The sequence below is a fragment of the Acanthisitta chloris genome, unplaced genomic scaffold (genome assembly GCF_000695815.1).
Source record: "Acanthisitta chloris isolate BGI_N310 unplaced genomic scaffold, ASM69581v1 scaffold12465, whole genome shotgun sequence".
NCBI lineage: Eukaryota > Metazoa > Chordata > Aves > Passeriformes > Acanthisittidae > Acanthisitta > Acanthisitta chloris.
Genome location: NW_008672140.1, coordinates 12,866 through 39,379, shown reverse-complemented (window position 1 = coordinate 39,379; position 26,514 = coordinate 12,866). Strand labels below are relative to the sequence as shown.

Here is a 26,514-nt window from a genome sequence, read left to right as displayed (position 1 = left end):
CCAGCCTATCCAGGTCCCTCTGCAGTGTTCTATGAAGTGTTCTATCCAAATTCAGAGCCAAAAATGGGGTAAGAACTGCCTTTCTGTCTGTTGTTCTTACCTTTTCTAGATTCATTACCAGAAAGAGTTAAATAACGAGAACTAATTAAAAGCACAGTTCACTTTTAGCAGGTATATTGAGTCTTGGTTTATAGCTAGTGTCTGCTTTGTTCCATGAGAAGTTCTTTCACAAAAGGGAAGGGCGAGTGAAGTCAATAAAATTCCCTAAAGACACCTGCCAATGTTTGTTCAGTTGTTGTGGGTAGGTGTTTTAGTATCACTGCTTCCTTCACTCACTTGTTGGAGCATTGTTCTTTGCCATATGGATACTCTTCAGATTGAATTTATCAAGCAAACTAAATGTATATAATACTTTTTTCAGAGGACCTGAAAAGACAAAATGCAGTGCTGCAAGCAGCCCAGGATGACCTGGGGCAGCTGCGGACGCAGCTGATGGAAGCTCATGCTGAAATGGAGAACATCAAAGCTATAGCCACAGTGTCTGAGACAACAAAGCAGGAAGCTATCGATGAGGTCAAGAGACAGTGGCAAGAAGAAGTAGCTTCACTACAAGCCATTATGAAAGGTAACAACCAGACAAGCTGCTGAGATCAGCCACCTCTTCAGTTTGCCTGTAGATCTTGCACAGAATATGGACAACTGCTTGTCATGGCTTGGCAAAACTGGGCTACAGAAGTGAGGGATGAAGTGTAGTTCCCAAGGTTGTGAAAAGGAGTTTGATGGTTTTTCTTCTGTCCACTTGAAGATAGAATTTAGAAGAATTCATGGCAATGGGAAGTCTCATGTATATGCAGAACATTCTGAGAGACTCTGAATGTGGTACTTCATCCTTGCACAAAGCTAAGTCTGATGTGTGTAATTTGACAAGCCTGAAAGCAGCTTTAGGCTGACAGAATGGTTCCCTTCTCTCCTTCTGTGTGAAGATAGTTCTGCTCTCACAGAGTTAGGTGTCCCTCCAGTACTCACATGGGCTTTTCCCCAGCCTAGTGACTGCACATGCTGCTCTGCATCAGTCATGGGTCTTTGTTTTTTCTTGATAGCTCTGAGCTATTCCCTGTTCTGTTTGCATGTTGCACAGCTGTTGATGTTTCTGAGACAAACTGTGTGCAAGGAGCAACATGGGAACAGACTGTTGCCGTAACTGTCTGTTTTCCTAAATTTTCACAAACAGGATCACAATATCCTGAGCCTGTTGGCTGTAGGCAGCTTTTCCATAACCTGATTATGCTTTTCACCCAGAGAAGACAAACCTTCAGGTATATTAAGTACACAAAAGTCTGTTTATTTATGATCTGCATAGATACATGAACCTCTATTAAGGCTCAGTTGTGCCAGCTGCTGTCCCTGTGTAAACACAGCTCTTTACCTCAGGGGGTGGTGTAAATCACAGGGAAATGGAAGCTATGTGAGAAGTTTTAATTTCTTTGCATTTTGGAGGAAATAAGTGGAGCCTTGGTAGTTTGTTTGGATGATGTGCTGCTAAATGGCATGTTAGTCATGTACATTACTTTGAAATTAGGAGTTACATGGTTTTGGGGGCTTGTTTGTTTATGTTCTGGTCATGGTACAAATTGAGTTTCAGTTCCTTTGGATCTTTTGCTTATATGTTTGGTTTTTGTGGCAAGAATCAAAGGGAAGGAAGCTATTAATTATGTTAACTCATTGCCTGGTTGGAGAGGGGAGTTCCTAAAGCTCTGTTCTTTAATTTACATTGAAAATAAGTTTTGAAAATGCTGTTTTATAGAGACTGTTCGTGACTATGAGCTCCAGTACCACCACAGGATGGAGCAGGAGCGAGCGCAGTGGAATCAATACCGAGAAAACATGGAACGGGAAATAGCAGAGTTAAGGAGGAGACTGTCTGAGGGACAGGAGGAAGAAAACCTAGAAAATGAAATGAAAAAGGTACAGTGGAATCTAGTCCTTCAGTTTGTGTTTGAGGATGCTCTTCTGGTGTTAGATGTGGGTTCATTCTATGCCTGCTCTAACTCCTCAGCAATACACACAGCCTTGTTCTGCCAACTCTCAGCAATTTGTTCATGGAAGTCATCATGACCTATTCCTGCATTTGAATCCATAAATGTATTGTACCTAATTATGTTGATTCAGTAAGAGGATTGCACCTGAGAAGATGGTAAAGTTTTTCCTTCAGCCTGTAAAAGCAGGTGGCCTTGTGAAATACCTTGTCATAATATCAGCTGAGCTCAAGTAAAACCACCTGCAGAATTTTCTGGATTGACTGCAGTTTTATAGAATAGTCTTTACACTTCTGCACCTTTATTCCTTTTCTCAGATTTTACAAATTTATAGTGCCCATTAAAAACCTCAAAGTACCTAAAATGTCTTTCCTCTTCCTCTAAAGTAAGCTGTGTTTGTGCAACACATTACTGCTGACTCCGAGGAAGTACAGAGCTTTGCTGTCACCAAACAACAGGCTCTGAAAAAATCATTGCCCTGAAGCATGGACAGATATTGCTGTAGCTGTGCAAAGATCTATGACTAAGAAAAGTTCATAGAAGTAGATGAGGTGCCTTGTCTTGAGTTTGGATTTTATTTTTTTTGGTGGAGGTTGAGAATTTGGTGTATTTCTCTTTCAGGCAGGAAGGAAATTGAACCTGTCATAATAGATCAGTGTTTTGTAATCTTTGTTTATAATAATAACTTGCATTTAAGTGAATTTATCTCTCAGCAGACTTAGAGTAGTCTTCAAGGTATTTGAAGACCATTTTAAAATACTGAATGAACCTGTATTCAGTAAAGGGTTAGGCTAATCTCTGATAATCTGCCACATCACTGCATGTCCTTGTTTCTGCTTCCTGTCAGCAGAAGAAATGCAGTTTGAAGGTTCACATAAGAAACATTTTACCTATTTTTACCATGTTGTAACAATCAGTATTAGTGTTGCAAAATGGAATTCTTTCTCTGAGACTGAGATATTCTTGACTATTGCTGGTTGTAGTTGCCTAATTGTTGTAGGTATTTAGTGGGACTGCTCTTCAGGCAGTCCTGGTTTCCAAAGGCAGGAGTCAAGGTAAACCTTGTTTGCCAGTGTTTTGACTATGGAATTGCTGCCACTGAATTGGTAAGAAACAAACTGTTTTTAAGAGAAGGTTTTAGGCTTATTGAGAGTAAAAGGTCTTTGGTTGAAGCTGGAAGGAAGGTTCAAAATTGAATCCGTGTGGTTAGTCTTGTAGGAACAGCCCAGAAGATGCAGAGTTAGTTCATAGTGTAAAAGTCTTGGCAGTGCATTCCCAGCTAACTAACTGCCAATAAGCACTTCCAGAAAACAATTTCTCTCAACTGACTCAGAATTGTAATCTGAATTTACTGATCATGTCTGTTGGAGTTGCAAGTTGCTGACAGGACAGTGCAGCTCATGTGAACTCAGTGACTTCAGTACAGAAGTTTAGTGTAGCAGACAGCATTTCCAACTATACTCTTTTAAAAGGGAAATTAATATCCCTGGTGATCAGTTTATTAGTGTCTGATTAATATGAGCTTGGAAAGCTTTCTAGGCCTGCAAAGCAGAGGAACATGTACTTTATGTAATAGGAGGGGGAGGGGGAAATCTGCTCTTCAGAGTGCAGCTTGAAATAATTGCTTAAACTGCTTTGCATGGGGTTTTAATCTTCTTTGTCATTATTAAACCTGTGAGGTTTTTCCTCAAGGAGACTAAGAATTAGATCAAAATTAGCAAAAGGACATTGAATTTTGCCTAAAAACAAACAAGCAAATCCCAAGCCCATAAGAAGCTGTTTGGCCAGCAAAATAATGAATATTCATGTGTCAGCAGTCAGTGTGAAAAGAGGAATGTTCTTCCATCACTTGGGATGAGCTATTTGAAGACTTGTGATCAATTCCTCCTGCAAAATGGCATTTCCAGCCAGTGGTGTATTTATCCTCCATCTTTCCATGCTCTGTTATAAGGATGGATTTATGTTATGTTACTATGTTATGTTGAAGAGGGTTTTAAAAAATATCTTCATCTTCCAGCCAGTTCTAAGGAATCCACAAACATCACAATGGAGTAAAAGAGGGAAAAGAAAAGTACTTTGCTCTCTGGGTTGTAAGTAGATATTATACCAGCATATAGTATATCACCTTTCTTGAAACTAGCAGAAAACCAAACATTGTCTAGAATTCTCAGTGAGGTGAGAAGAATGGACAGAGCAGGGACATGTCTGCCAGCCCTGTGTTTCAGTCCAGGGCACCAACCTTCTTTTCTGGGTAATATCTCAGTTCACTTGTGTTCAATTTGACTATAAAATTCATTGAAACTACAACAGAAATCCATGAAATTTAATACCACATCCACATATTTGCTGACAGTTATGCTTGTTATCTGCATACTTTTTTATCCCATGAAAGAGAGGAAGGGTAGATAACAAAGGCATTTAGAGCATTTATGAATTCTGTAAATAACTGTTTGAATTTGAAGTTAGTTGATTTGGTTGAGTGTACAGATCTGGTACATGTGCTGCCAGGCTTCCAGTGTGCATGTGTTTGTCCTGATTTGGGAGCACTTAGGGTGTGTGGGCAATGTTTTGATGAGCATGCTATTTTGAGCTGGATTTGCTAGATGTGACTACTTTGCCAGAGGTATCCAAGTTTTTCTTGTAAACCTGATGTTTGGCATTCTTGAGCATCTTGTCAAAAAGAGCATGTCTGGTGAACACACAGTCTTGTCTGGAAGCAACTGTTTTGCTTTTCTGTGTAAATATTGTCAGGTTGCAGGTAACTAATTTCTGTAGAAGACTTGTGTGTTCCATGATTTTTATCATAAAACCACAATTTCTAAGACATCTGTGCTGAAAGCTTTGTGTTTATTCTAGTAATCTCCCTTCCCAGCTCAAAACAGGCAGATACCTTAGTGTAGTGATTAACATGCTTACCTAGTGATTCATCTTTCAGAAAACCTATTGGTGATTTATAAAAACCTCTCTATCTTTCCATTGTGTTTTAATACCAGTTAGGTTTGGGAGGAGTTTACTATCCCAAATTCTAAAAGCAATCTACCATATCAGCATGTGCTTCCATGCAGGTTCTCTGAACTCCCTCTGGACAATGACTTGATGGGGATGAGTTGCCCACTGCCAAAATTTGGCTAGTCTTTTTTTAGTCAGACCTCATTTTCCCTTCATGAAAGGCTCTGGTTTGCTGTTGGAGCTGTGATGAATATAAATACTCTTCTCAGCACAGTTGTGTCAAACTCTGAGTAGCAGAACTCTGCAGAGCAGGTATTTTGCATACAGAGAGAGCAAGAAAGGACAAACCTCCTGTTATGAAGTGTTTTTGTTAGTCAAGAGAGGGGAAATTGGGAGGGGGGAGTAATCTGATTTCTGTGACAGAGTTGGCCATAAAATCTGATATACAATAAGCTGCTTCATTAGTAATGATAAAGAACAGTGGAATAAATTTAGAGGAACTTTAAATGGTTTCCTCCTGCTTTAAAGAGGAATCCTCCAGTTGTGTCTGCGTGTTTTCCGCTTGTCTTGGTTTTAAGGAGCAAATTTGGATATAATGTTACCTGAGATTTCTCCAGGCAGGTTTTTGTTCCTCTGAAAATGGCTTGGACTCATATTTAGCATGTTCTCTGTATGAATCATCTGCCCACTGTGGTCTGCAGATGCCTTGCAGCCTGTCCTGCAGCCACTGTGCTGGGGAAGCAGGTTTGGCTGAGGCAGAAGTGGTTTGGGTGCTTTGGTTTTGGTTAGGGCATGAGTAAATATGAGCTGATCACGTGTAAAACCATAACCTTTGACAGCCAAGCTAGTTTAGCCAAAAGTCAGAAGGAAATAGACATTTTAAGGATCACACCTCTGGAGGGGTCTGAATAACACCTTATATCACAGGAAATGTGATGCTGTGGCACCTCCTGCCACATGTGACAGTGTCTCTATGTAGCATTTTTCAACAGAACAGATATCCTCATTTTATTAAAGGGTTGAGTGGGAGCTTTAACCTCCATCTGGGAGTCTCAGTAATTCTCATTCACCTCTGGAGCAAACCCAGTGACCAGCACTCCTTCTCTTAGCAGCTATAGGCTGTTCTGAGTGTTCAGCTCAGTATCACACTGACCTTTAATATGGATCCTTACAATATGTTGCAACCTGAGTGTCAAACTTCAGCTCTGTTTACCAAGCAGTAAAAACTGGAGTAATTTTTCTGGATGTGGAATTTGATACAGTTCTGTCTTTCCAGTTGGTTGCTGTTCACAGTCTGGTTTTGCTTTCAGAGAACTTTCTGATTGTTGCTTTGAACTGCTTAGTTTCATCATGGACACGTTTGTTGCTCTGTATTCAGGGTTGAACCATGTGAAATCAGAGTGGCAATGAAATATTCCTGCAGTTGTCGTGAATAGTTAGGAAAAAGCTTATTCAACAGTCCATAAAATGTTGGGCTATATTTAGTCTATATAAGCCAGCTAGAGGTAGCATTAAATGAAGAGAACTGATCCAATAAATGAAGAATAAAGCAATGTTTGAAGTGCAACTCCTGCTCCATCTGTGTGAAAAATGTGACTGATGAGTAGCTAGCTGCAAGTGGCAGGGTCTGTGTGCATGTGTGACAGTCACATGTCCCTGGTATTGAATTCACTGCCTCGGGTGACATCCCTTGCCTTCCTCACGGGCTTCACTGGTACTCTAGCAGTGACAAAATATAGCAGAAACAAATGAAACAAAGACATTTAATTTTGTTTTGTATTTAGAATGTTTTTAAAGCTTTAAAATGGTACTATTTGTATAATGGACAGGTATTGCAACAACCTTTTATTTTGTCTATTAATTTTAAGTTAGAAAACATCAATGGTTGCAAATAATATCTATTCTTCCTGACAGTCTTGCTCAGAATAGAGTTGTCAGTAAACTTACCAGAAACTGAAAGTCCAAATGAGTAACCTCTAGGTTGAAAACCAGACATGAATGTTTCCTTTTACTATCTGTCTTTGCTGATCAGGTTAGGAAAGGTGTCATCTTTTGAACCTTCTGGAGCCCAGTTCTGTGCCTTCCCTCCCCTGCTGAGTTCCTGCAGCAGAAGAACTGAGCATTCTGAGCCTCAGACACAAAGCCCACACACACCAGAGGGCTTGGGCTTGCATTCTCTGTGGCTTGAAGGATTCTACTGCAGCCAATATTTGAGTGTTCTGCTGGCTCTTGCAGAGTCTGGGAGAACTGTTACTTTCCTTCATGGGTGCACTAGAAACTTTCCAAGTGCATTTAAGAAATGGAGATGTCAGGGCCACCCTTTGTCATGTTCAGTTCTGAATTTGAACACTGAATGCTATTTCTCATTTTAATTCTTGCTATTTTTACCCGATACTTTCTCCTTTCCCCCACTTCTATCAGCCTTCTCATTCCATTGTCCTTTGATCTTTTCAGACCTACTTTGTGAAAAAATCAGGGGGTTTGGGATAAATTGTCTCTATATAGGTTGAAATAGTTAGTACATTAACACCAAAACCTGACGCTACTTCAGTAGTAATTTAAAGCTGAAAAATGATCTTCCAAACCAGAACAAAGATCTACTGTGTAAATCCTTTTTCTTTTAACTTTGGAGTAAGTGAATGCCCAGTACCTCTCCACGTGTTCCTCACCACTTCTGGTGTTACTCTGCTGTGTTCCACGTGGCAACAGGTTGCAGGACAGTTAGGCCTTTAATAATGGAAAAGTGTATGTGTCTTGAAATGCTTGATCTGTACATTTCCTCCCAGGCATCAAGATCAATATATGAACTATTCATTCAGATATTCATGGCCTAATCCATATATGGCTTTAAAATTCAGCTGCCTTCTGTGAATGGAGTAATATCAACCTGTTGTCACAGAGATGCTGCTGAGCTGAATAAATAGCAGTAAGACCAGTATTGAAAGTAGAAATTTAGTCAGCTGTTTTTGTTGGCATAGAGATTTTCTCCAAATGTCACCAATAATCCAAACTGTTGTGGTGAAAACTCTGATAATGTGTTATGATTTCTTGCCTTAACTTCAGGCACAGGAAGATGCTGAGAAGCTGCGCTCGGTGGTGATGCCTATGGAGAAGGAGATTGCAGCCCTGAAGGAGAAGCTGTCAGAGGCTGAAGAAAAAATAAAAGAGTTGGAGGCATCAAAGGTGAGGTGGAGCTGTAACTAGATCCTGATTTATGTCTTACAACATGCTAGTTCGATGCAGATAAGTCAGATTTTGTAAGAGAGTTAAAGGTGTATTGTGAAACTCTTTAAGCACCAAACTTTTTGTCTCCTGTAGCTCAAATGACATATGACCTATGTGTTTTTCCATCTTTCTGTTTTGAGGGTTGCAGTATATGTGTCATCTGTTCTTAGAATTAATTGCATGGCTTCAGGTCTACTAGTAACAGAAAATACTCTAGAAAATATGTGGTTTGCACCTCTCCAACTCACTGGCCTTTAGATTATTGTTGTGCTTGAAGTCAAGAAGACTCTGGGAGTCAGATTTCTCCATTTCAAAGGCTTAAAGGCTAGGAGATGGAAGACTCCTAGGGCAGGAGAAGCTGTCCCCACCATCAGTGGCAGTCAAAGCCTGAACTCTGGGTTGGCATCAGTGCCTCCCATGCTACGCTGAGGAAGATGAATAGCAGCTCTGTGGAGCCAGTTAAGAATTGCCTGAAGGCTTCTGTTTCCTTTAAAATAAAAACTCCTGTGATTTCTGACTCAGCAAACCATAAACCTGAATAGTGCCATAAAGAAGTCTTTCAGTCTGATCCTTGTTCCAAGATGGGATCCATTTCTGCAAGCATCCTGTCTGACAGATGTCTGTAAAACACTCCTTGTCTTAAAAGGTTCTCACTGGAGATTCTGCAGCCTCTGCAGGACACTTGTTCCAGTTCTTTGTTAATGTTGCTATTTAAAAAACAGGAAGAAAAAATCCAAATGTATTTCTTCATTATTTCTTGATATAATTGCTCTTCATTGATATATCCATTCATGAGTTCGAACGGTTTGTTTCTTGTCTGTCCTTAAGTTTTCTCTTAGGCTTAGTTCAAGCTTGCCTCATAGTCATGTTTTTCTGACTACTGACTCTATTTTAAACCATCTCCAAGTCCTGCTTGGTTGTTGTTGGCTTATCAGCACTGATTAAAGGATTGCTGCACTGTCTGCTTTCCTCAGATGTTTGCCTCTTTACCATCTCTGTGCTCAGTGCTGCTGCTGTTGTGCTCCAACTCTCAGTGATAGGTTTGACTTAGCAGAATTTTAACGAGTAAAGTATTCAGAAATAAATACAAATACCACTGGTGATTGAATATTTGTGATTGCTAGAAAGAAACTTGTCCCTCAGCACCTTTACATTACCTGATCAGGCGATGCTCTAACTTTTAACAAGAAGGAAATGCTTGAGGGTGTTTCCCCAAGGAGATGATTGATTTCCTTCTTTATATTCAGGTTAAAGAACTGAACCATTATTTGGAAGCTGAGAAGTCCTGTAGGACAGACCTGGAGATGTATGTGGCTGTTCTCAACACACAGAAGTCAGTCCTGCAAGAAGATGCAGAGAAGTTACGGAAAGAACTGCATGAAGGTACCTACAGAAAAATAGTCCTTTGACTCTTTTTCACTAAGGATGCAAAACCCAAAATAGCTGTTAATTCTTTTCTCGTTTCTTATTTGAATTGGATTTAAAGAAACAGTACTTTTCAATGTGAAAGGCCTTGAAATGTTTGCAGAAGAGTTAAATATGGAGTTCTCTTCTGACAGAGAAAAGCAACAGCCATTCCTTCAAGAATGCTGTTGAATTTCTGCTGAGTTCTTAAAGTGTTGCAAGGTTCATTCTCACTAAAGTGATTTTATTGGTGTCTCTTACCTGTGTACAATTATAAGGATTATTTCCATAATGTTTTGGTCTGGCTCCCTGAGGTAGGTCAGTGCTGAATGTTGGTGCTGGAGTGGATGTGGAAGTGTGCATGGCAATGCAGTCCAGAATCACTGCAGAGGAATGCAGGCAAACTGGAACCTGCTGCTGAAATAAATATGGATGTAGAAGATAATCTTTTGAAACCAGCACTAAAAAATCAGCTGTTACAATTCCTGGATGAAGCTGAGGCTTTAGTCTTCTCATTGGGAAATCTTAACCTGTCAGTAATACATCTCTAATCACAAACCAAGTTTGGGAGTTAAGAACATGTTTTGTTTCTCTGTAAATAGTTGTTGAGCAAGGCCTGACTGTCCTGATTAGAACAAAAATGTCTTTTATTCATGAAAACGCTTCTCTTTGGAAAAGCTGTTGAAACAGTTCTGGTTCAGAAGACTCTCTCTCCTTTTGCAGTCTGCCATCTCCTAGAGCAGGAGAGACAGCAGCACAACCAGCTCAAACACACGTGGCAAAAAGCCAATGACCAGTTCCTAGAGTCTCAGAGGCTGCTGATGAGGGACATGCAGCGCATGGAGATCGTCCTGACCTCGGAGCAGCTCCGACAGGTGGAAGAACTGAAAAAAAAGGATCAGGTTACTTGCTGCTTTCCTCTTTTCTTTGCCTTTTTTGTAGTACTGTAGGTTTAATGTGGTGTAACAGGTATGGAAATCACATGTTGGAGACAAGTGTGATACCTAAAAAAAATGAGAGTTGACAGTTCTGATGGAAATTTTGCCTTGAATGGCAGCTCAGAGCTGTGACAAACTCCCTTTTCGGGCCAATATTTTGATACTAATGGATACAGTAATTTAAAAGTGATGTTGCCAATATTGTTACATGAAAAGATGATAATATCCAGAAGTTAGTCTTGGAGAAAGAAACAGTCATCTGTGAGGCAAAACGTGGGTTAAGGATGTCAGGAGAGCAAGTTGCTCTAGGGGAAAAGATTTGAAGATAAATTGAAAGAGGAGAAATTTAGGTTAGATAACTGGAAGCAGCTTTCTCTGTGAGGGTGGTGAGACACTGGCACAGGTTGCCCAGGGAGGCTGTGGCTGCCCCAGCCCTGGCAGTGTTCAAAGCCAGGTTGGCTAAAGCCTGGAGCAACCTGCTCTGGTGGGAGGTGTCCCTGCCCAGGGCAGGGGTTGGGGCTGGATGATCTCTAAGCTCCATTCCAACCCCTTAGCATACTATGATACCATGGAAGAAGTTATTTTTCAATACAGTATGTAGCTTAGGCATAAATTAAGAGCTTCATTTTAAATGAGGCTGAGCAAGTGGTTGTGTATGTGCTTTGTGACTTAGTGATGTCTTTCTTGTGATTCTTTTTCCTTGTATTCCGTCGTTTAGAGTGGTCAAAGCACTTCTTGTTTTCACACTGTGTTTTTATGTTCATGCTGGTATAATGGCTCTAAGTGGGGCCTTTAAGGATGCAAATATGTTCCCAGGTTCTATGCAGCAGTCAGTGTACCAGCTGGTTTTTGTCACTTACTTGGTAATCCCTATAATGGGAATTTTGATCTAAGTAATGTGCTCTTTGACTAGAATAATTCTAGAACAGGAATTGGCCACTAAACTAGGAAAGTAAGTTCTCACCTGAACCTCTTCAGGTGCCTTATGAAATGAATACTAGATTTTTAAATGAATAGTATTTATGTATTTCTGGGCTCCTCAGTTTGGGAGGGACTGAGGTGCTGGAGCGGGTTCAGAGAAGAGCAGCGAGGCTGGTGAAGGGACTGGAGCACAAGTGCCATGAGGAGAGGCTGAGGGAGCTGGGGGTGTTCAGCCTGGAGAAGAGGAGGCTCAGGGGAGACCTTAGCACCCTCTGCAACTCCCTGACAGGAGGTTGGAGTCAGGTGGGGGTTCTCTTCTCCCAGGCAACCAGCAGCAGGACAAGAGGGCACAGACTCAAGCTCTGCCAGGGGAGGTTTAGGTTGGATATCAGGAAGAGATTTTTTACAGAGAGAGTGCTCAGGCATTGGAATGTGCTGCCCAGGGAGGTGGTGGATTCACCATCCCTGGAGGTTTTCAAGCTGAGACTGGATGTGGCACTTAGTGCCATGGTAGGGTTGGACTGGATGATCTTGGAGATCATTTCCAACTCAATTGATTCTATGATTCTTTGATTCTATGTGATAAACACTGGGTTTTAACCAAAATAATCTTTTCCAGTGTCTTACCTGTAGCTTAGTTTATCATGAAAGCTCATGTCCTTACTACTATGGCAAAACTGAATTCCCTTTTATATGTATTTTCTGATTTCTAGGAAGAAGATGATCAGCAAAGGCTTAGCAAGAGAAAGGAGGAGAAGCAAAAAGATTCAGATGATGAAACAAAAGCTTCATGTTCTCTGGCCCCTGAGGAAACCCTTACCCAGCTCTCTAATGAAGAGGTAAAACAGTTGGATCTTTCACTTGCACTTGGGCATTCCTCAGGGTGTTAATTGCAAATACAAATGCAGAGTTAGTGCCCTTTATTCTCTGCAGCTTGTAATTCTTATTAAGCAATAAAAAAAAAAGTCCTTGGAGTTGCAGTTGAATATATAGATTCTAATAAAGGTTGGAAGACAATAGTGCACAGTCCTGAGAGGTGCTGTTAAAAATGGTAATTTACATTTTGCATTCTGGATGTTAACTCTGTTAGATTCTCTTGGGATTTATAACCACATTCTAACACACCTAGATGTTCAGAATTAAGCCAATTACATCTGAACATGCAGCAAGTGCATTGTAGCTGCTTTGCTAACCTACTTGTTGAGTTCTGTGCTTATCATTTCACAGCTTCCATTTTGGGTTTGTGACTCAAAATAAGGAAAAATTAATAAAAAGCCCACAAGTTTTTGTGCTGTAGAAACTTAATGAAGCTTCAAGAGACCTGAGGATTTGCAGTGAGGCAGTATTTTGGTTTATTTATCCTTTTTGAAGGCAAAAAGGTATATGCTTCTAGAGTCTGCCCTTTACTCCTATCAGGGATTTATAACAGTTCAGAATGGAGAAAGATGTTCAGAATCACAGCACCTAAATGTAGCTGAGGTTTAGTTCTACCCTTTATCCCACAGTAAGGACACAACTGTCTGTTTCAAGTGCTGTGTGTAAACTAACCCTCCTGTGTCCAGGTATGCAAGTGAGACATATTGGTGATGAACAAAAATTTGCTCTTCTCATGGTTCCTTTAATCTCAGTTCCTTGGATATTCTTTAGTCCCTTAATGACAGCATTGATTTAATCCTAGGAATTGTACATAATGGCAATTTTTACATGTTGAGAAAGGGCTTAGTTTCCAAAGTGTTTTGGTTTTGTGTATGTATTTGGGTTTGTTGTTATTTATCACCATTCATAGTGTTCTAGGTGTTGTAATAAGTCATATTATTGATCATGTCTTACAACTTGGCATAATTTGACTTCTGAGCTCTTCTCTGAGCAGTTTGCAGTAGAGACAGATGATTTGTTCATCATTGTTTGGCTATCACCAAAGAGCTGCTGTCTGAAGATGCAGTTTGTATGTCTGTAATCTCTTTGACATTTTTATTATGAAATTGAGCTCATATATATATACCTGCAAATATAAATATTATGCTTAAAAATGCTTAAACCAAGACATTTACAGCAGTCATAAACCAGTAGTACATAACATATAGGTATAAACACCTATAGGAGCTGCCAGCAGCCTGCTAGTCTCTACTGCAGCTATTGCAGAAAGGATCATTTTCCTCCAGAGGCTGATTTTCAGTGTTGTTTCTTGGTGTCTAGTGGCAAAGCAGAAGCACATAATATATTGGAAGGTATTTTGAAAGCAGTCATATGCTTTTTAAATAAAGCATTGCTGCTCTTTTCAGTGCTGAAAAAAAATAAAAATAGATCAAGAGAGACTTAATATGCCTCATACACGTCACAGGACTGTTGGTGTGGCTTTTGGTGTTGGCATTCCCCAGGATATCTCTCTGTTTAAACCCAACCTTTTTCCTTTTATTTTATGTACAAATAATCTTGTAAAGAAAATATTTCTGTCTTACGATACTTTGTCAGATGCTCAAAGCAAAAGAAAGAAATAGGTGAACGTTGTCAGTGTAGAGTAGATTTGAAGTATATCATTCTTCATTTATTTTGATGTTGATGCAAAGTCTTTTTTGTTTTACAAAAGCCTTCTGAGTTTACTTATGGAAGTGGAATATTTTCCTTGTGTAGATTACAGTTGTAGAAGGGATATTGCAAGTGTATCTCTTTTAGAGGAAGAAGCATCTTGCTTAAGTGTTGGGAGATGGAAGGTGACTGTGTCCTTGCTTGGCTGGCAGGAAGACAGAGCCTTACAAAAGCACTCTGTTAACTCAAGACTCCTTTTCACTTGTTTTATTTTGTTTTTAATTCTAGCTGGCACATTTCTGTCCTCTGTCCTTTCCTCTGCCATCTTAAGCTTAGTTCTTGCCAAAGCAAATTTCAGTTTGCCTTTACCATGTCTGATAAGTAGTCTCCAACATTTTTCTTGTACCAGGCTTCTAAAATGGAGCATTTAATCTTTTCATTCCTTGTTTTTCAACTCCAGGTGCATGTGAACAGCACCCATGGCTCAGTTCATTCCCTGGATGCAGACCTGCTGCTTTCTTCTGGTGAATCTTTCAATAAATCAGATACTGATATGTTTAAAGATGGACTACGGAGAGCACAGTCAACAGACAGTCTGGGCACATCTGGATCCTTACAGTCCAAAGCTTTAGGATACAACAACAAAGCAAAATCTGCAGGGAACCTGGACGAGTCGGATTTTGGACCACTCGTTGGAGCGGATTCAGTGTCCGAGAACTTTGATACAGCTTCCCTTGGATCTCTGCAAATGCCAAGTGGGTTCATGTTAACCAAAGATCAGGAAAAAGCAATCAAAGCAATGACACCAGAGCAGGAGGAGACAGCCTCGCTGCTTTCCAGCGTGACCCAGGGCGTGGAAAGCGCCTACGTGTCCCCCAGCGGCTACCGCCTGGTCAGCGAGACCGAGTGGAACCTGCTGCAGAAGGAGGTGAGTCCCTCTGCACCCAACTGCTGTGCCCACTGCTCTGTGGGCTGTCTCCCAGGCAAAGCTCTGCCTCCTCTGCTTTCCAGGTGAGAAAGCAAAGAGGTCACATCACAGGCAGCTGTTTGTTTTCCCTCTTGGAATGCTTCTGTAGGTAAAGCACGTTGGATGTAAACTGTATTGCTGGCTCTGCCTGTGGGACAAGTCAGCTTTACCAAACACAGGGTGGTTTTGGCTTTGGGAGGGTGGCAGAGGTGGTGTTTGAGCTCAAAATCATGTGAGAGAGGGAAAAAAAGATGGGAGAACTCAAAATGAGAAAATAGGAAGCTAAGGAAAGGGATTTACAGTGGAACTGGAGATGACTAGCAAAGTGTAGAGATTCCCAGAAGGAACAGAGCTGACAGTGCTGCTGTGTGTGCCAAGGGCTTTACTGAGAGTTGTGCACAGGGTGCAGTTTGGAAATGAGCAGCCAAGATGTGCCTAACACACAAAGCTACCACAGAGGAAGCTCCAGAGAATGGTTGGGGACTTGGATCATCACAAACTGATTTGTGAGAATGATGTGCATCAGATGAGGCTGAACACTGCCAGTTTCAGTGTGGGTGACCAGGGAGTTGTTGCTTCTGGGTGTTCTGCCTATCAGTTTTTCAGCAGCTTTATGTGATGGCAGCTCAAGGCTTGCATTTGGTTTCTTGCTGAAAATAAGAGTATTTTGGGGTTCCTGTGGTTATCCTTTCAGAGGAAGAGAGGCCAAGGAGCAACACTTGAAGGGGAAGAAAAGGCAGGGGGAGATAAAAATCCATAATGAATGGAAAGGAAGACAGGATGGACATAAAAAAAAGGCATGTGACAATGCAGTGAAGGAGAACAGATCAGGCAAAGGAGAGAAAAAATGAAGAACTAGTGATATTTTTATTTCCTCAGTATGTTGAAATTCAGCATATGTGCAAATCATTACTTAGGTCTATCCTAACATATTGTAAAGCTGCTTTTTTTTTTCATTCCTACTGATTCTTATATCTGGAAAAATTACATTGTCCTCATCTCAGAGCTGAGTTAAATCTTCTACTCTGGAGTGTTTCTTTGCCCTGTTGGCATTTCAGTGATGCTTTACTCCAACCCTTTTTTAAGATTCAGAAGAGAAATGCACTGCTTCCCACATGTTTCTGGAGGCAGGAGCACACACTGGATCTGTGAATGCCTCTCAGTGTGGGTGGGACATGGAGCAGCAAATACAAATACAGTTCCAGCTCAAACTTGACTTGCAGCTGGAGCTTTGATAAAACTTCCACTTGTCCCCTTGGCCCAAACCATTGCAATTCCAAAATGGCAGTTGGATTACTCCTTGTTTCCCTGGAAAAACCTAGTTTTTCCTGTCTCCAGTTTGGTTTCTATATGGCAAAAGGACACACTGAATGACTTGATGAACTTTTCCACGTCACAGCTTATTGCTTGTATGCTAGTGGGAATGTTGCCAGGAACAGCTGATATCCTGCAGCTGATTGACATGATCCTTCACTTTCAGAGCAACTCAGTCTTGCCATTACATGACTCTGCCACTGTTACCTGTAATATTTTGTCATCACATTTTTTTTTCATTCCTGCATTCCTTGAAGACTTTGGTGGCCTTTGTGGCAGTGATGACTCTGTGTTCTCCAGGTGCAGAATGCAGGGAACAAGCTGGGTAGGCGCTGTGATATGTGCTCCAATTATGAGAAGCAGTTGCAAGGCATCCAGATCCAGGAGGCTGAGACAAGAGACCAGGTGGGATTTCTCTTTTAACTTCAGCAAGATTTTGCAGCTATTTGAACGACTAAGGATGCAGCAGTGAACCATCTGCTGTTTTATTCATTGGTTTTAATTGAGCAATGTCAACATACTTAAAATCTGGATCACTTCTGACATTTTATTGACATCACCTGATTTATTATTCATGTGTGGTCATAAGCCCCAATGTGTATGTATTTCTTAGGGATTCACCTTGAAGGACTGTGCTGTAAGACTATGCTGTAAGGGCACTGTTCTATAAAAAGTGTTATGCTGAAGTCAGTATCTTTCATAATTTATATTTGAGAATGCTTGTCATGCATTAAATTCTATTATCTTTGCTACTCTAAGAACTGGTAACAGAAAAGGATCTCATCCTAGCAGCATAAAATGACTGTAGAGTCTTGGAGGATATTTGTTTCCTGCCATATACTGAAGAACAATTTTCAGATGGGTGTGGAAGGCATGAGTCACATTCTGCTTTGAAATAAGTGATTGAAGTCATTGCATGGCGATGGTCCAGTGCAGTGTGATGTCCCATGTTTCCTTAGAGGGATAATCTCTGCTGCAGGGTGTTTCAGAACAAAAAGAACTTCTGGGTTGGATAGGATTTTTGAGGGACTTTGTTTTATGGTTTGGGGTGTGATGGGTTCAGGAAAGAAATGTTCCCCAAGAGAGTAGAAAATGAAATTGCTTTGTTCTGACAACCCAGGTGAAAAAGCTGCAGGTGATGCTGAGACAGGCTAATGACCAGCTGGAAAAGACAATGAAAGATAAACAGGAATTGGAGGATTACATGAAACAAAGTGCTGAAGACTCCTCTAATCAGGTACAAGCTCAAGTAATTGAGATGGAGTGTTCTTCAAAAATTGTGTGACAAGAACTCATCTTCTGTAGATACTTAGAAAGCAAAGAACACATGAGGAGCCACCAGGGAAAAACTGATGCTTTAAAGCTCATCAAAGCAGCTGCAAAAGCCTCATGGATTTTGCTCAGCAGAGGGTGAACACATTGCCCAGGGAGGCTGTGGCTGCCCCAGCCCTGGCAGTGTTCAAGGCCAGGCTGGATGAGCCTTGAGCAACCTGATCTAGAGGAGGTATCTCTGCCCAGGGCAGGGGGTTGGGACTAGATGATCTGTAAGGTCCATTCCAACCCCTAAATTCTAGGATTCTATGATATAGAGGGACTGCTGACTGTGGAGGCAGCACAAATGAGAACTTCTAGGGTTAGTTATGCTCCACCTGAGTCTGCCTCAGCTTACAGATAAATCTAACATGCCTCTAATAACATAGTTATGCTCCACCTGAGTCTGCCTCAACTTATAGATAAATCTAACATGCCTCTAATAACGTCTTATCCAACTTGGGCACTAAAATTTTGTGTCTAATCTTGAAATCTGTTACATTATCCAACTTGGGCACTAAAATTTTGTCTCTAATCTTGAAATCCGCTACGGAGTGATAATTGGAATTTGAGTAGTGTTTGAGTTTTGAAGATGGCCCAAACATGCAGAAGGAGCTCTGTGTTCTTGGGCATGGCCTGGCCAGTGGAAGAGTGGTACTGTTCCACCACTTGCTGTCACCAATCCTTGACACCCAGTTAATGGACTTGTGGTGAAGACATGCAGTTAATGAATCACTGAGTACTGATAGTTGGTCCAAAATTGTAGAATAACTTAATTGTAAAGTATTTGGAGATTTGTAGAGACATGTACAAAAAGTTACTTAAAAAAGCTTAGGTAGAACTTCTGCCTTTTCCCTGCAGTGTCTCTGAACTGGCTTACATTTAAATGTGATTAGAATTAACTGGTGATTTGTTGTTTAGAGTTTGGCAAACAGAGTATAAATACACTGTTGGTACAGAAGCAAAGCATCTCCTTGCTGCCTTGAGCTGCCTTCCTGCTTTGCTGAGTGAGGAGTCAACAACATAAGCTTCAGTGGATTAGTTGGAAATTGTGAAGTATTTAGTAGTAATGGTAACAGGCAAGAGAACTTTGGTGGTTAGTCCCTCCCAAAATCTGTTTCGTGCTTTATCTCTTACATGTCTTTGTGGGTTTTCTCTTTTTAAGATCTCTTTGCTTATGGCTAAGTGTCAGAAGTCAGAGAACTTCCTCAATGAGCTGCAGCAGGCATTTTTGCAAGCAAAGAGGAGTGTCCAGGAGCAAATGGTAAGACAAGTTAAACCCAGAGATCCCTTGACCAACCCTCTTTGTGTGACCTTTGGAGCTCAGTGTTTGTAAAAGACTTGGTCTTGCTGGTTGGCTGGAGAGAGCTGTGCATCTTAACATGTGAAGGTGCTGCTCCAGTGAGCTCTGATGGCAAGTACTGGACTGGAAGAGTTTGTGTCAGTGTGTGATGCTGTCTGTGTGCATGCTGATGAATATGGAGATCACTGGCCAATTTCCCCTCATTCGTTACAGACATTTCATACCCATTTAGTAGCTTAATTTTACCTCAAAGCTGAAGGCAGTGGATTTTCTCAAGATGATTTTTAAGGATTCACCACAAGTTCCATCACTAGTGAATCCTCTCTTGAGTTTGAGTTTCACAGGTCAGTGTTTCACAGGTCAGACTTGAAATATCAGCCTTAACACCCAGGAAGAGATATGTGTGGCAACTTCACTTTTTAAAACTATTTTGAGCATCTTGTTGGAATTAAGCCAGAGAATAGGAGTAGGACCTTGTGTTCTAGGGCAGAACGAAGTCTGACTTCCTTAGAGCAATTCATTCCCTTCTGTGTTAGAATAAAATATCTTTTTTTTTTTTTTTTTTTTATTCCTCCCTGGCACAGCATTGCAGGGACTAAGAGAATCCATGAATCCCCATTTCTGGGCTCTGGGATTGTCTGTAGGACGTCAGAAAATGGCTTGCAGAGATGTTCTGGTGTTCTGCCTGAGAGGTGCAGGAGATTCAGAAAGTGTATTGATCTGAGTCTGCATCTCATGCTGCTCACCAGCACTGCCACAGCTTCTGTCAGAGCTCAAGCCCTTGATTCCCCATGCCAGAGCAATCATTCCCTTTGGGAAAGTTCACTGGAATTTTTTTTTGTCTTTTGTAATGCAAGCAAAGCAATGTCCTCTTAATCCTTTTTTCTTTACAAGGGATGAGCTGTTTGGATGTTTTCCTCAGAAGACAGTGGGAGACAGACACCTGCCATGGAAAGTTTCAGGATGAATGTTTCAAGCTTTTACAGCTGAGTGCTTAGGGGATTTTTAACCTCACTGCCAGTTCCTGGAACCACACAGGATTCCCCCACTCCCTGCCCTCCATGAGCACAGCTAGATAAATACAGAGGAGAAGTGGGAGACTGCACAATGCTGTTTTGATCATTTGCTTCCTCCTCTCTGCCTGTTAAAGCTGATCTTGCTTTTATTTCTGGTGCCTAGGCCAAGCAAGAGGGAACTGGTTGTGTTGATCCACACCATCATTTTGTTTCCCTTCCTTACAAAGATTATCACTTCACCAGACTTTGAAAAACAGGGATAGTAAATGGGGCACAAAGAGATCTGAGCGTGACCCTAAGTGAGAATTTATGCTTTTCTTTGCGTTTCAGGCTGTCCTGACCCAGTCAAGGGAACAGGTTTCAGAAGAGTTGGTGAGACTGCAAAAAGATAATGAAAGTCTTCAAGGAAAACACAGCTTGCACGTGTCCTTACAGCAAGCTGAAGAATTCATTCTACCAGAAGCAGCAGAGGTAAAGCACTTTGAAGTCATTAACACCAGTAATGCATACGACTAGATCTCCCTGGAATATTGCTCTTTATCAAAAAGCTGATTCAAACAGCACAATGAGCAGTAATTGGGATTTTAACCCTGGAAATCTGTGATGTACAAAGCCAACAGTGATCCCCTGTGCCATCAGCATGGATAGATAATAATAAATGAGCCAACTGTGGCCTGACAACTGCTCTGTTGTCAAGGGAGTGTGGGTTTAAGGTGTATAATAATAAATGAGCCAACTGTGGCCTGAGAACTGCTCTGTTGTCAGGGGAGTGTGGGTTTAAGGTGTACTTTACCACTGGGCACACAAGTGTTCAGTCATCAGGGCTCCAGTGTATTGATTCAAGTCAAGTGAAGTCAGTCCCTTCTGTGCAGATAAGACCAGTAATAATCCTGAGCCTTCAATAATGATAAGCCTTATCATTTCTTTCATGGCCATTCCCTTACACTCGAGTTTAAAGGACTGAGGAGGGTGAAGAGCTTCATAGGCCTGTGGGGACATGAATCCTCACATGAAGTCTCTGTGTCCTGTGGCCAGACAAACTCTGTGTGTTTTTCATACCTTGCTGGAGGCAGCAGGATGTGTTGTGGTGGGACAGACCCTGGAGCAGCAGAGTCTTTGGGTGATGTGCTGATAAATGCTGTGGCTGTTGGGGCTCACACATCCTCCTTTGCTCATCCCTGATCCAGGAGCTCCGGGAGCTGATTTTAAAGTACCGTGAAGATATCATCAGTGTGAGAACTGCAGCAGATCACCTCGAGGAGAAGCTCAAGGCAGAGATTTTATTCTTAAAAGAACAGATCCAAGCTGAACAATATTTGAAAGAAAATATAGAAGAAACTCTACAGCTGGAAATAGAGAATTGCAAAGAGGAAATAGGTGAGCGGGAGGGAAAGGGTCTCAAAATAGGAATATGGGAAATTAATAAGATGCACAAAGACTTGATATTGTGATATGTCAAGTCACCTGAACTCTGAATACTGTCCATTTTTAACAGCAGATAGCCCAGAGCTGTGCAGCTGAAAACAGAAATGCAATTGCTTGTTTGCTTTTGAGCTACCTTTGATTTAGTACAGCCTTAATTCTCCTTTAAATATTAAGGGAAGTAAACAGGGTATGAAAAATTTCCTGTGTTTCTTGCATTTAATCTTTAATATTCTTGGTTTTCAGCTTCCATTTCCAGTTTAAAAGCTGAACTGGAAAGAATAAAAGTGGAAAAGGAACAGGTAAGGAACCTTTTCACTGTGGGATTTTTGGGTTGTTTTGGGCTTTAACTAAGGATTCTATTTTTCTGTATTGATGTCAGTGTAGGAGTGGGACAGGTTCATATTTCTGTTCCTTAAAAGTTGTTTGTCTAGTTATTAATCTGTAGCCTAAATAATGGAGTTAACTAATTCCTAACTAATTTTAGGCTCCCCAATAATGACCTAAATGTCAGGTCTGGTTATGTTTCTCCAGCTCCAACAAGAAATAGAGAGAGAGATGTTATTCAGGTGGTTTTTTCTGTCCCTAGGAGAGGTTATTTAGAGAGGTATAATATATAATAATATTTAGAGAGGTGATTTAGGGGTTATTTAGGAGAGGTTATTCTGAGTCCCAGAAAGATGCTTAGGCTTTGCTTCCTTATGGAGAGACTGTGGGAGATGGAAATGAAATTGAAGTTTTCCTATTGAAATTGGGAGATTTAGTTAATACTTCATTTTCTTCTTATTATATAGTTGGAAAGTTCTTCACAGGAGAACCTGCAGCAGCTGGAGAGTCTGCAGGAAGCAAAGAACAGTCTAGAAGAACAGCTGAAGAAGGAGACTGCAGCAAAGGTAGCTATGATGTCTGGGAATGAAGTGTACCTGCATCTGTGATGCTGATCAGCTGTGCTCAGAGAATGTGTCACTAAGGGAAGCTTTGGAATGCTGGAGATGTGGGAAAGCTTTTAAATGTTTGGAGTGCTGACAGGGAAGTAGTGTCCACTGAATGCAGTTGAAATCATGCCAATCACTTGTTGCTTGGATTTGTCAAGTGGTGGGTCTGAATTGCTGCTAATCTCTCTTCTGGATTGACTTCCAAAGTTGGGCTACCATACCTGCCTTAGTGTCAATCTCAATCTTTCTGGTTTTGGGGTTGTTTTTTCCTTCCCCCAAATACTTTTCTGACCAGAACTCGAAACAACATGAGAGTTCCATTTTCAGCAGCAGGTTACTGCCCTTAGCTATGGTCATGTGTCATTAAAACTCAAACTCTGCTGTTTGAGGTCCTTGGTCACAGTGCTGTTAGGACATTGGGCTTTTTCATGCTTTGACCAGTCTCATGAGGGTGTTTGTCTGATGGGTGTTAGCCCCTGATTTTGCAGTTAGAAGAACTGAGGTGTAGAAAGATTGGTTTAATGTGTTGCCAGGACTCTGTGAGTAGCCATTGCTGCTTTGCTCTACTATCATGCTTTAATCAGTTTATACAAGCTCTTGGTTTTTAATTCAGTTTAAGCATGGCATAAAGAATCTTTTCGTCCTCAGGCCAACCTTGAGCAGTTGGTATTTGAAGAGAAGAATAAAGCTCAGCGGTTGCAGACTGAACTAGATGTCAGTGAGCAAGTGCAGAGAGATTTTGTAAAGCTTTCTCAGACGCTTCAGGTAAGGGAAGTGCAATCAGTGAGTCAAGTGCTACTTTGGTTTCATTATTTCACTCATTTTCGTTTCATTTCACTCATTTGTGTTTCAGCATTTCAATTCTCTCCAGAGCTGTGTGAAATAAGAAGTAGCAGTTGTAAATTTTCTTGTGTTGGTATTTATGAACTATTTGAAAGGTCATTAGTATAATAAACTGATCAGCTATTCCCAGAATGATATTGCTATTAAAGCCTGTTGGGATTTTATTTCTGATGACTTGATTCAACCAATTGTCAGCAGCAAAGACAGTTATTGTACTAAAAGAAACTGCAGAGAGCCAGAAATGATTGCACCTTTAGTTCCCTGTTTTTCACTGTCCCTCTCCTGGTGTTTCCAGTGTGTTATTTTTCATAGCAAATCATCAGGATGCAAATATTTGAGAACAAAGTATGGAATTTGTACTGTTGGATATGAATATATGAAGTGGTTCTTTGTGCTATGGTTGCTGATTTCTGTTTATACTATCCCAAAGTCTTAATCTTGCTGTTGCCACTTTGCTGTCCTTGTGTTTCCTCCAGTAAGTGGAACCTGTGGTTGGCAATGAGGTGCCAAGAGGTGGCTGAAGGAAGGAGTTTTGGCAGAGGCTGATTCCAGTTTGCCAGGCTGTTCTCTCTTGCTGCTAAGTGTAGAGAGCATGAAGGGACCTGCAGTGTGTGTTTGCAGAGGGACTGACTGTGTCCTGGAGAAGCCAGACCAGGCTGGTCCTGCCTTCAGGGTCTGTGGTTTCAGTATTTGCACCCCCTTATGTTCCACTGCCTAGAAATGTTGCTCACAGAGGAGGTGCTGAATTTCAGCCCCATCTCCTCTGAGTCCTTGGCCAGATTCTGTGACATTCAGCAGAATGAGAAACACAAATCTTACTCAGGTTTATTTGGAAAACTAAAACCAAAGTATGGGACATTGTTTACTAGACAGAGTTTAGCTGGATGGACAATAGAGATCTGTCTTTTTTGTTCTGGCTGTGTCTGGAGGAGGAGTAGGTAGGACAAAGGAGACCATTGAATTGTCCTGGCTAGGGAAGTTGCTTCTTGTTTGTCATCAGCTTTTCTTATCTTTTTTTTTTTTTTTTCCCAAGTCCTGCATGCACTGGGTTACTCAGTTCTTGGAGCAAACATATCCTTCACTTTGAGGGTGTGTGCTGAACTCCTCCAAAACTTGCAGCTGGTTTAGTAGAACTTCAGCAATGAGCTCAGCAAGAGTCATAGCTCTGCATTTGGTGTTTTCTTTCTGCCCTAAGCAGTTATTGCACATCAGTTGCTCAGCAGTTAGTGCTTGCAGTGTAAACAGTGGCTTGTGCCATCTCCACTGTACATAGTACAGGTGTGTGTGTAAAAGAGATCACCATCCATGAGGATTGTGGTTTTGTTGTGACAGGCAGACTGGGATATTCCCTTCCCTGGCTTTGCCAGCAGAGAGCCTGGTGAGTACCTCTTGTGTGAGTGTCCACTGGCCAAATAGGGCATCAGCAGTGGAGAGGGAGGGCTAAAAATCAATTAACCACTCATGGGAATTGATGACTGAAAGCCCAGACCCTGATACAAAGAACATGAAGGTTTGACTGTGATAAGCAAATAAATTGTGCTTTCTTTGCATTCATTTCACCACAGTTCTGCTGGGCACTTTTTCAGTGTGTAAGAAATAGCCTAAACTAGATTGTCAGCAGAGCAAGGAACAGGAGTGAGCTTGGAAATGGGATGTTTCCTCCAAGAGCATTTTAGCTGTGATCTTGAGAGGCACATTGGGCTGCTCTGTACTTCCTTTAGAGGTTCTTTCTGTCCAAGCTTACTTTGCACATCTCCAGTTTGCCTGGCCAGCTTGGGGTCAGGGACTGGATATTAGGCAAAACACAGTGATGATGACTTGCTTGAGCCTCCCAGAAAGTGTTGGGTTTTTTTTTTTTGTAAAGTCACAACAGCATTATGTCTTCCTTCCTCCCATTCCCAGGCCTGAATTAAGTTGTGCTGCATCACAGCTTGTGTTTGTCAGCCAGAGATGCTGTGTTCTCTTTCCTGCTCACACAGGTCCTTGGGCTGCTGGTTGCTCTGCTCTGGCTCTGTGCTCTTGCCTTGGTTTTACTCAGTTGCCTCTGTTGGTTCCCTGTAGGTGCAGCTGGAGCGGATCCGGCAGGCAGATTCCCTGGAGAGAATCCGTGCAATCCTGAACGACACAAAACTGACGGACATTAATCAGCTCCCTGAGACATGACACCCTGATGAGCAGGCTCCAAGGCTGCCTTTGGGGTTTTTAACTCATCTTTATAGCGACATTAATTATTATTTAACTCTAACCGAAAGAGCAGAAGACACCAGAGGGGAGCAATGACTTAAGTTTTGTTTCTAGAGGGGAAAAAGGTTTCGTACTGGGCAGGAAGAGAGCACGAGGGTGACTTGCAGTGTAGGAAGGAGAACTTTCTAATGGAAACACTAATGAGTGCAGTGTTTCGTGTTCCACTGAGTGGGATCAGTCCTTACATTCTGAAAAACTTCCCTCTTTCAGCCGACTCCGTAACCTAATAGAGTTTTGGAACATTTACCCCTGTCTTTCCCTCTGTCCTTTCCCCCACTACTGTGATCAAAGTAGCTGCTGGAAAACCATATTGTCCCTCCAAAACGTTGAAGAGCAAAGTGGTTGAAGTTTTTCTGTTTGACTAGTCAGTAACAGTATTCAGCTAGCAGAGAGAATGAGGTGTAGAGTATGCTGTATGAATATTTTATATTAAAATATGACTTTATTAGCAGGACACTGGATATTGATCTTATTTCATAACTCAGTACTTTTTGTTTTTAAAACCATTGGCTCTGTGTTGAAGAATCTGAATGCTGCTGAAAGGTGGATATGAGTGAGCTGTGTCTCTCCTGGACAAAGAAATGCTAATCAAAAAAAAAGAAATGTGTACTGAGAATTTAGCTTCTTTGCCATTTGTTCTGTTGAATTCAGATACTGAAAGAAAAGCACAAGAACTGCACTGTTTTGTAACCTCTTTTCACAAATGTCATTTAGAATGTGGAACTATAACCAGTTGTTTCTCATCTCTACAGCTGAGAATCCCCTTTTCTGTGGAGAAAAAAACTAACCAAAACCAACCAACCCAAACAAATCCCAAACAAAAACCAGCAGGTGGAAGTCCTGTGCCCTGGGTGAGCGTTGGCACGAGGTGATGCAGGTCTGCTCTGCTCTGGTGGGTGATGAGGTGTCACAGAGGTGCTGAGCAAAGCCTGACCCTCCTCACTGGGTCTGATGTGGCACCAAGCAGGGCCTGAGTGCCAGTCAGCACAGCTGGGCAGGAGCTGCAGGCTCTGCAGGCTGGAAGGTACAGTGCCCCCCTCACTGCAGGTCTGGTGTCATGGCACTGCTCAGAGCTGTCCCCTGTTCCCATGCCCAGACATGGAAATTGCACTGTGGAATGTGGCAGCAGAGGCAGGAAATTCTTGTGATCAGTCAGTTGC

At 41.5% G+C, this 26,514-nt stretch overlaps 1 protein-coding gene across 1 annotated transcript; it reads left to right on the top strand.

The window, feature by feature from the left end:
- The first annotated feature begins 425 nt into the window (after positions 1 to 425).
- On the top strand, positions 426 to 25,808 carry RABEP1 (rabaptin, RAB GTPase binding effector protein 1). Its single transcript, XM_009074405.1, has 16 exons — positions 426 to 625; positions 1,805 to 1,965; positions 8,049 to 8,168; positions 9,458 to 9,593; positions 10,338 to 10,516; positions 12,187 to 12,312; positions 14,460 to 14,927; positions 16,581 to 16,685; positions 17,401 to 17,517; positions 18,757 to 18,855; positions 20,241 to 20,381; positions 21,098 to 21,287; positions 21,579 to 21,634; positions 22,127 to 22,225; positions 22,916 to 23,032; positions 25,172 to 25,808. Exons 1-16 carry the CDS (start codon positions 493 to 495, stop codon positions 25,271 to 25,273), a joined length of 2,349 nt encoding a protein of 782 aa, XP_009072653.1. The 5' UTR covers positions 426 to 492; the 3' UTR covers positions 25,274 to 25,808.
- The last annotated feature ends 706 nt before the right edge of the window (positions 25,809 to 26,514 follow it).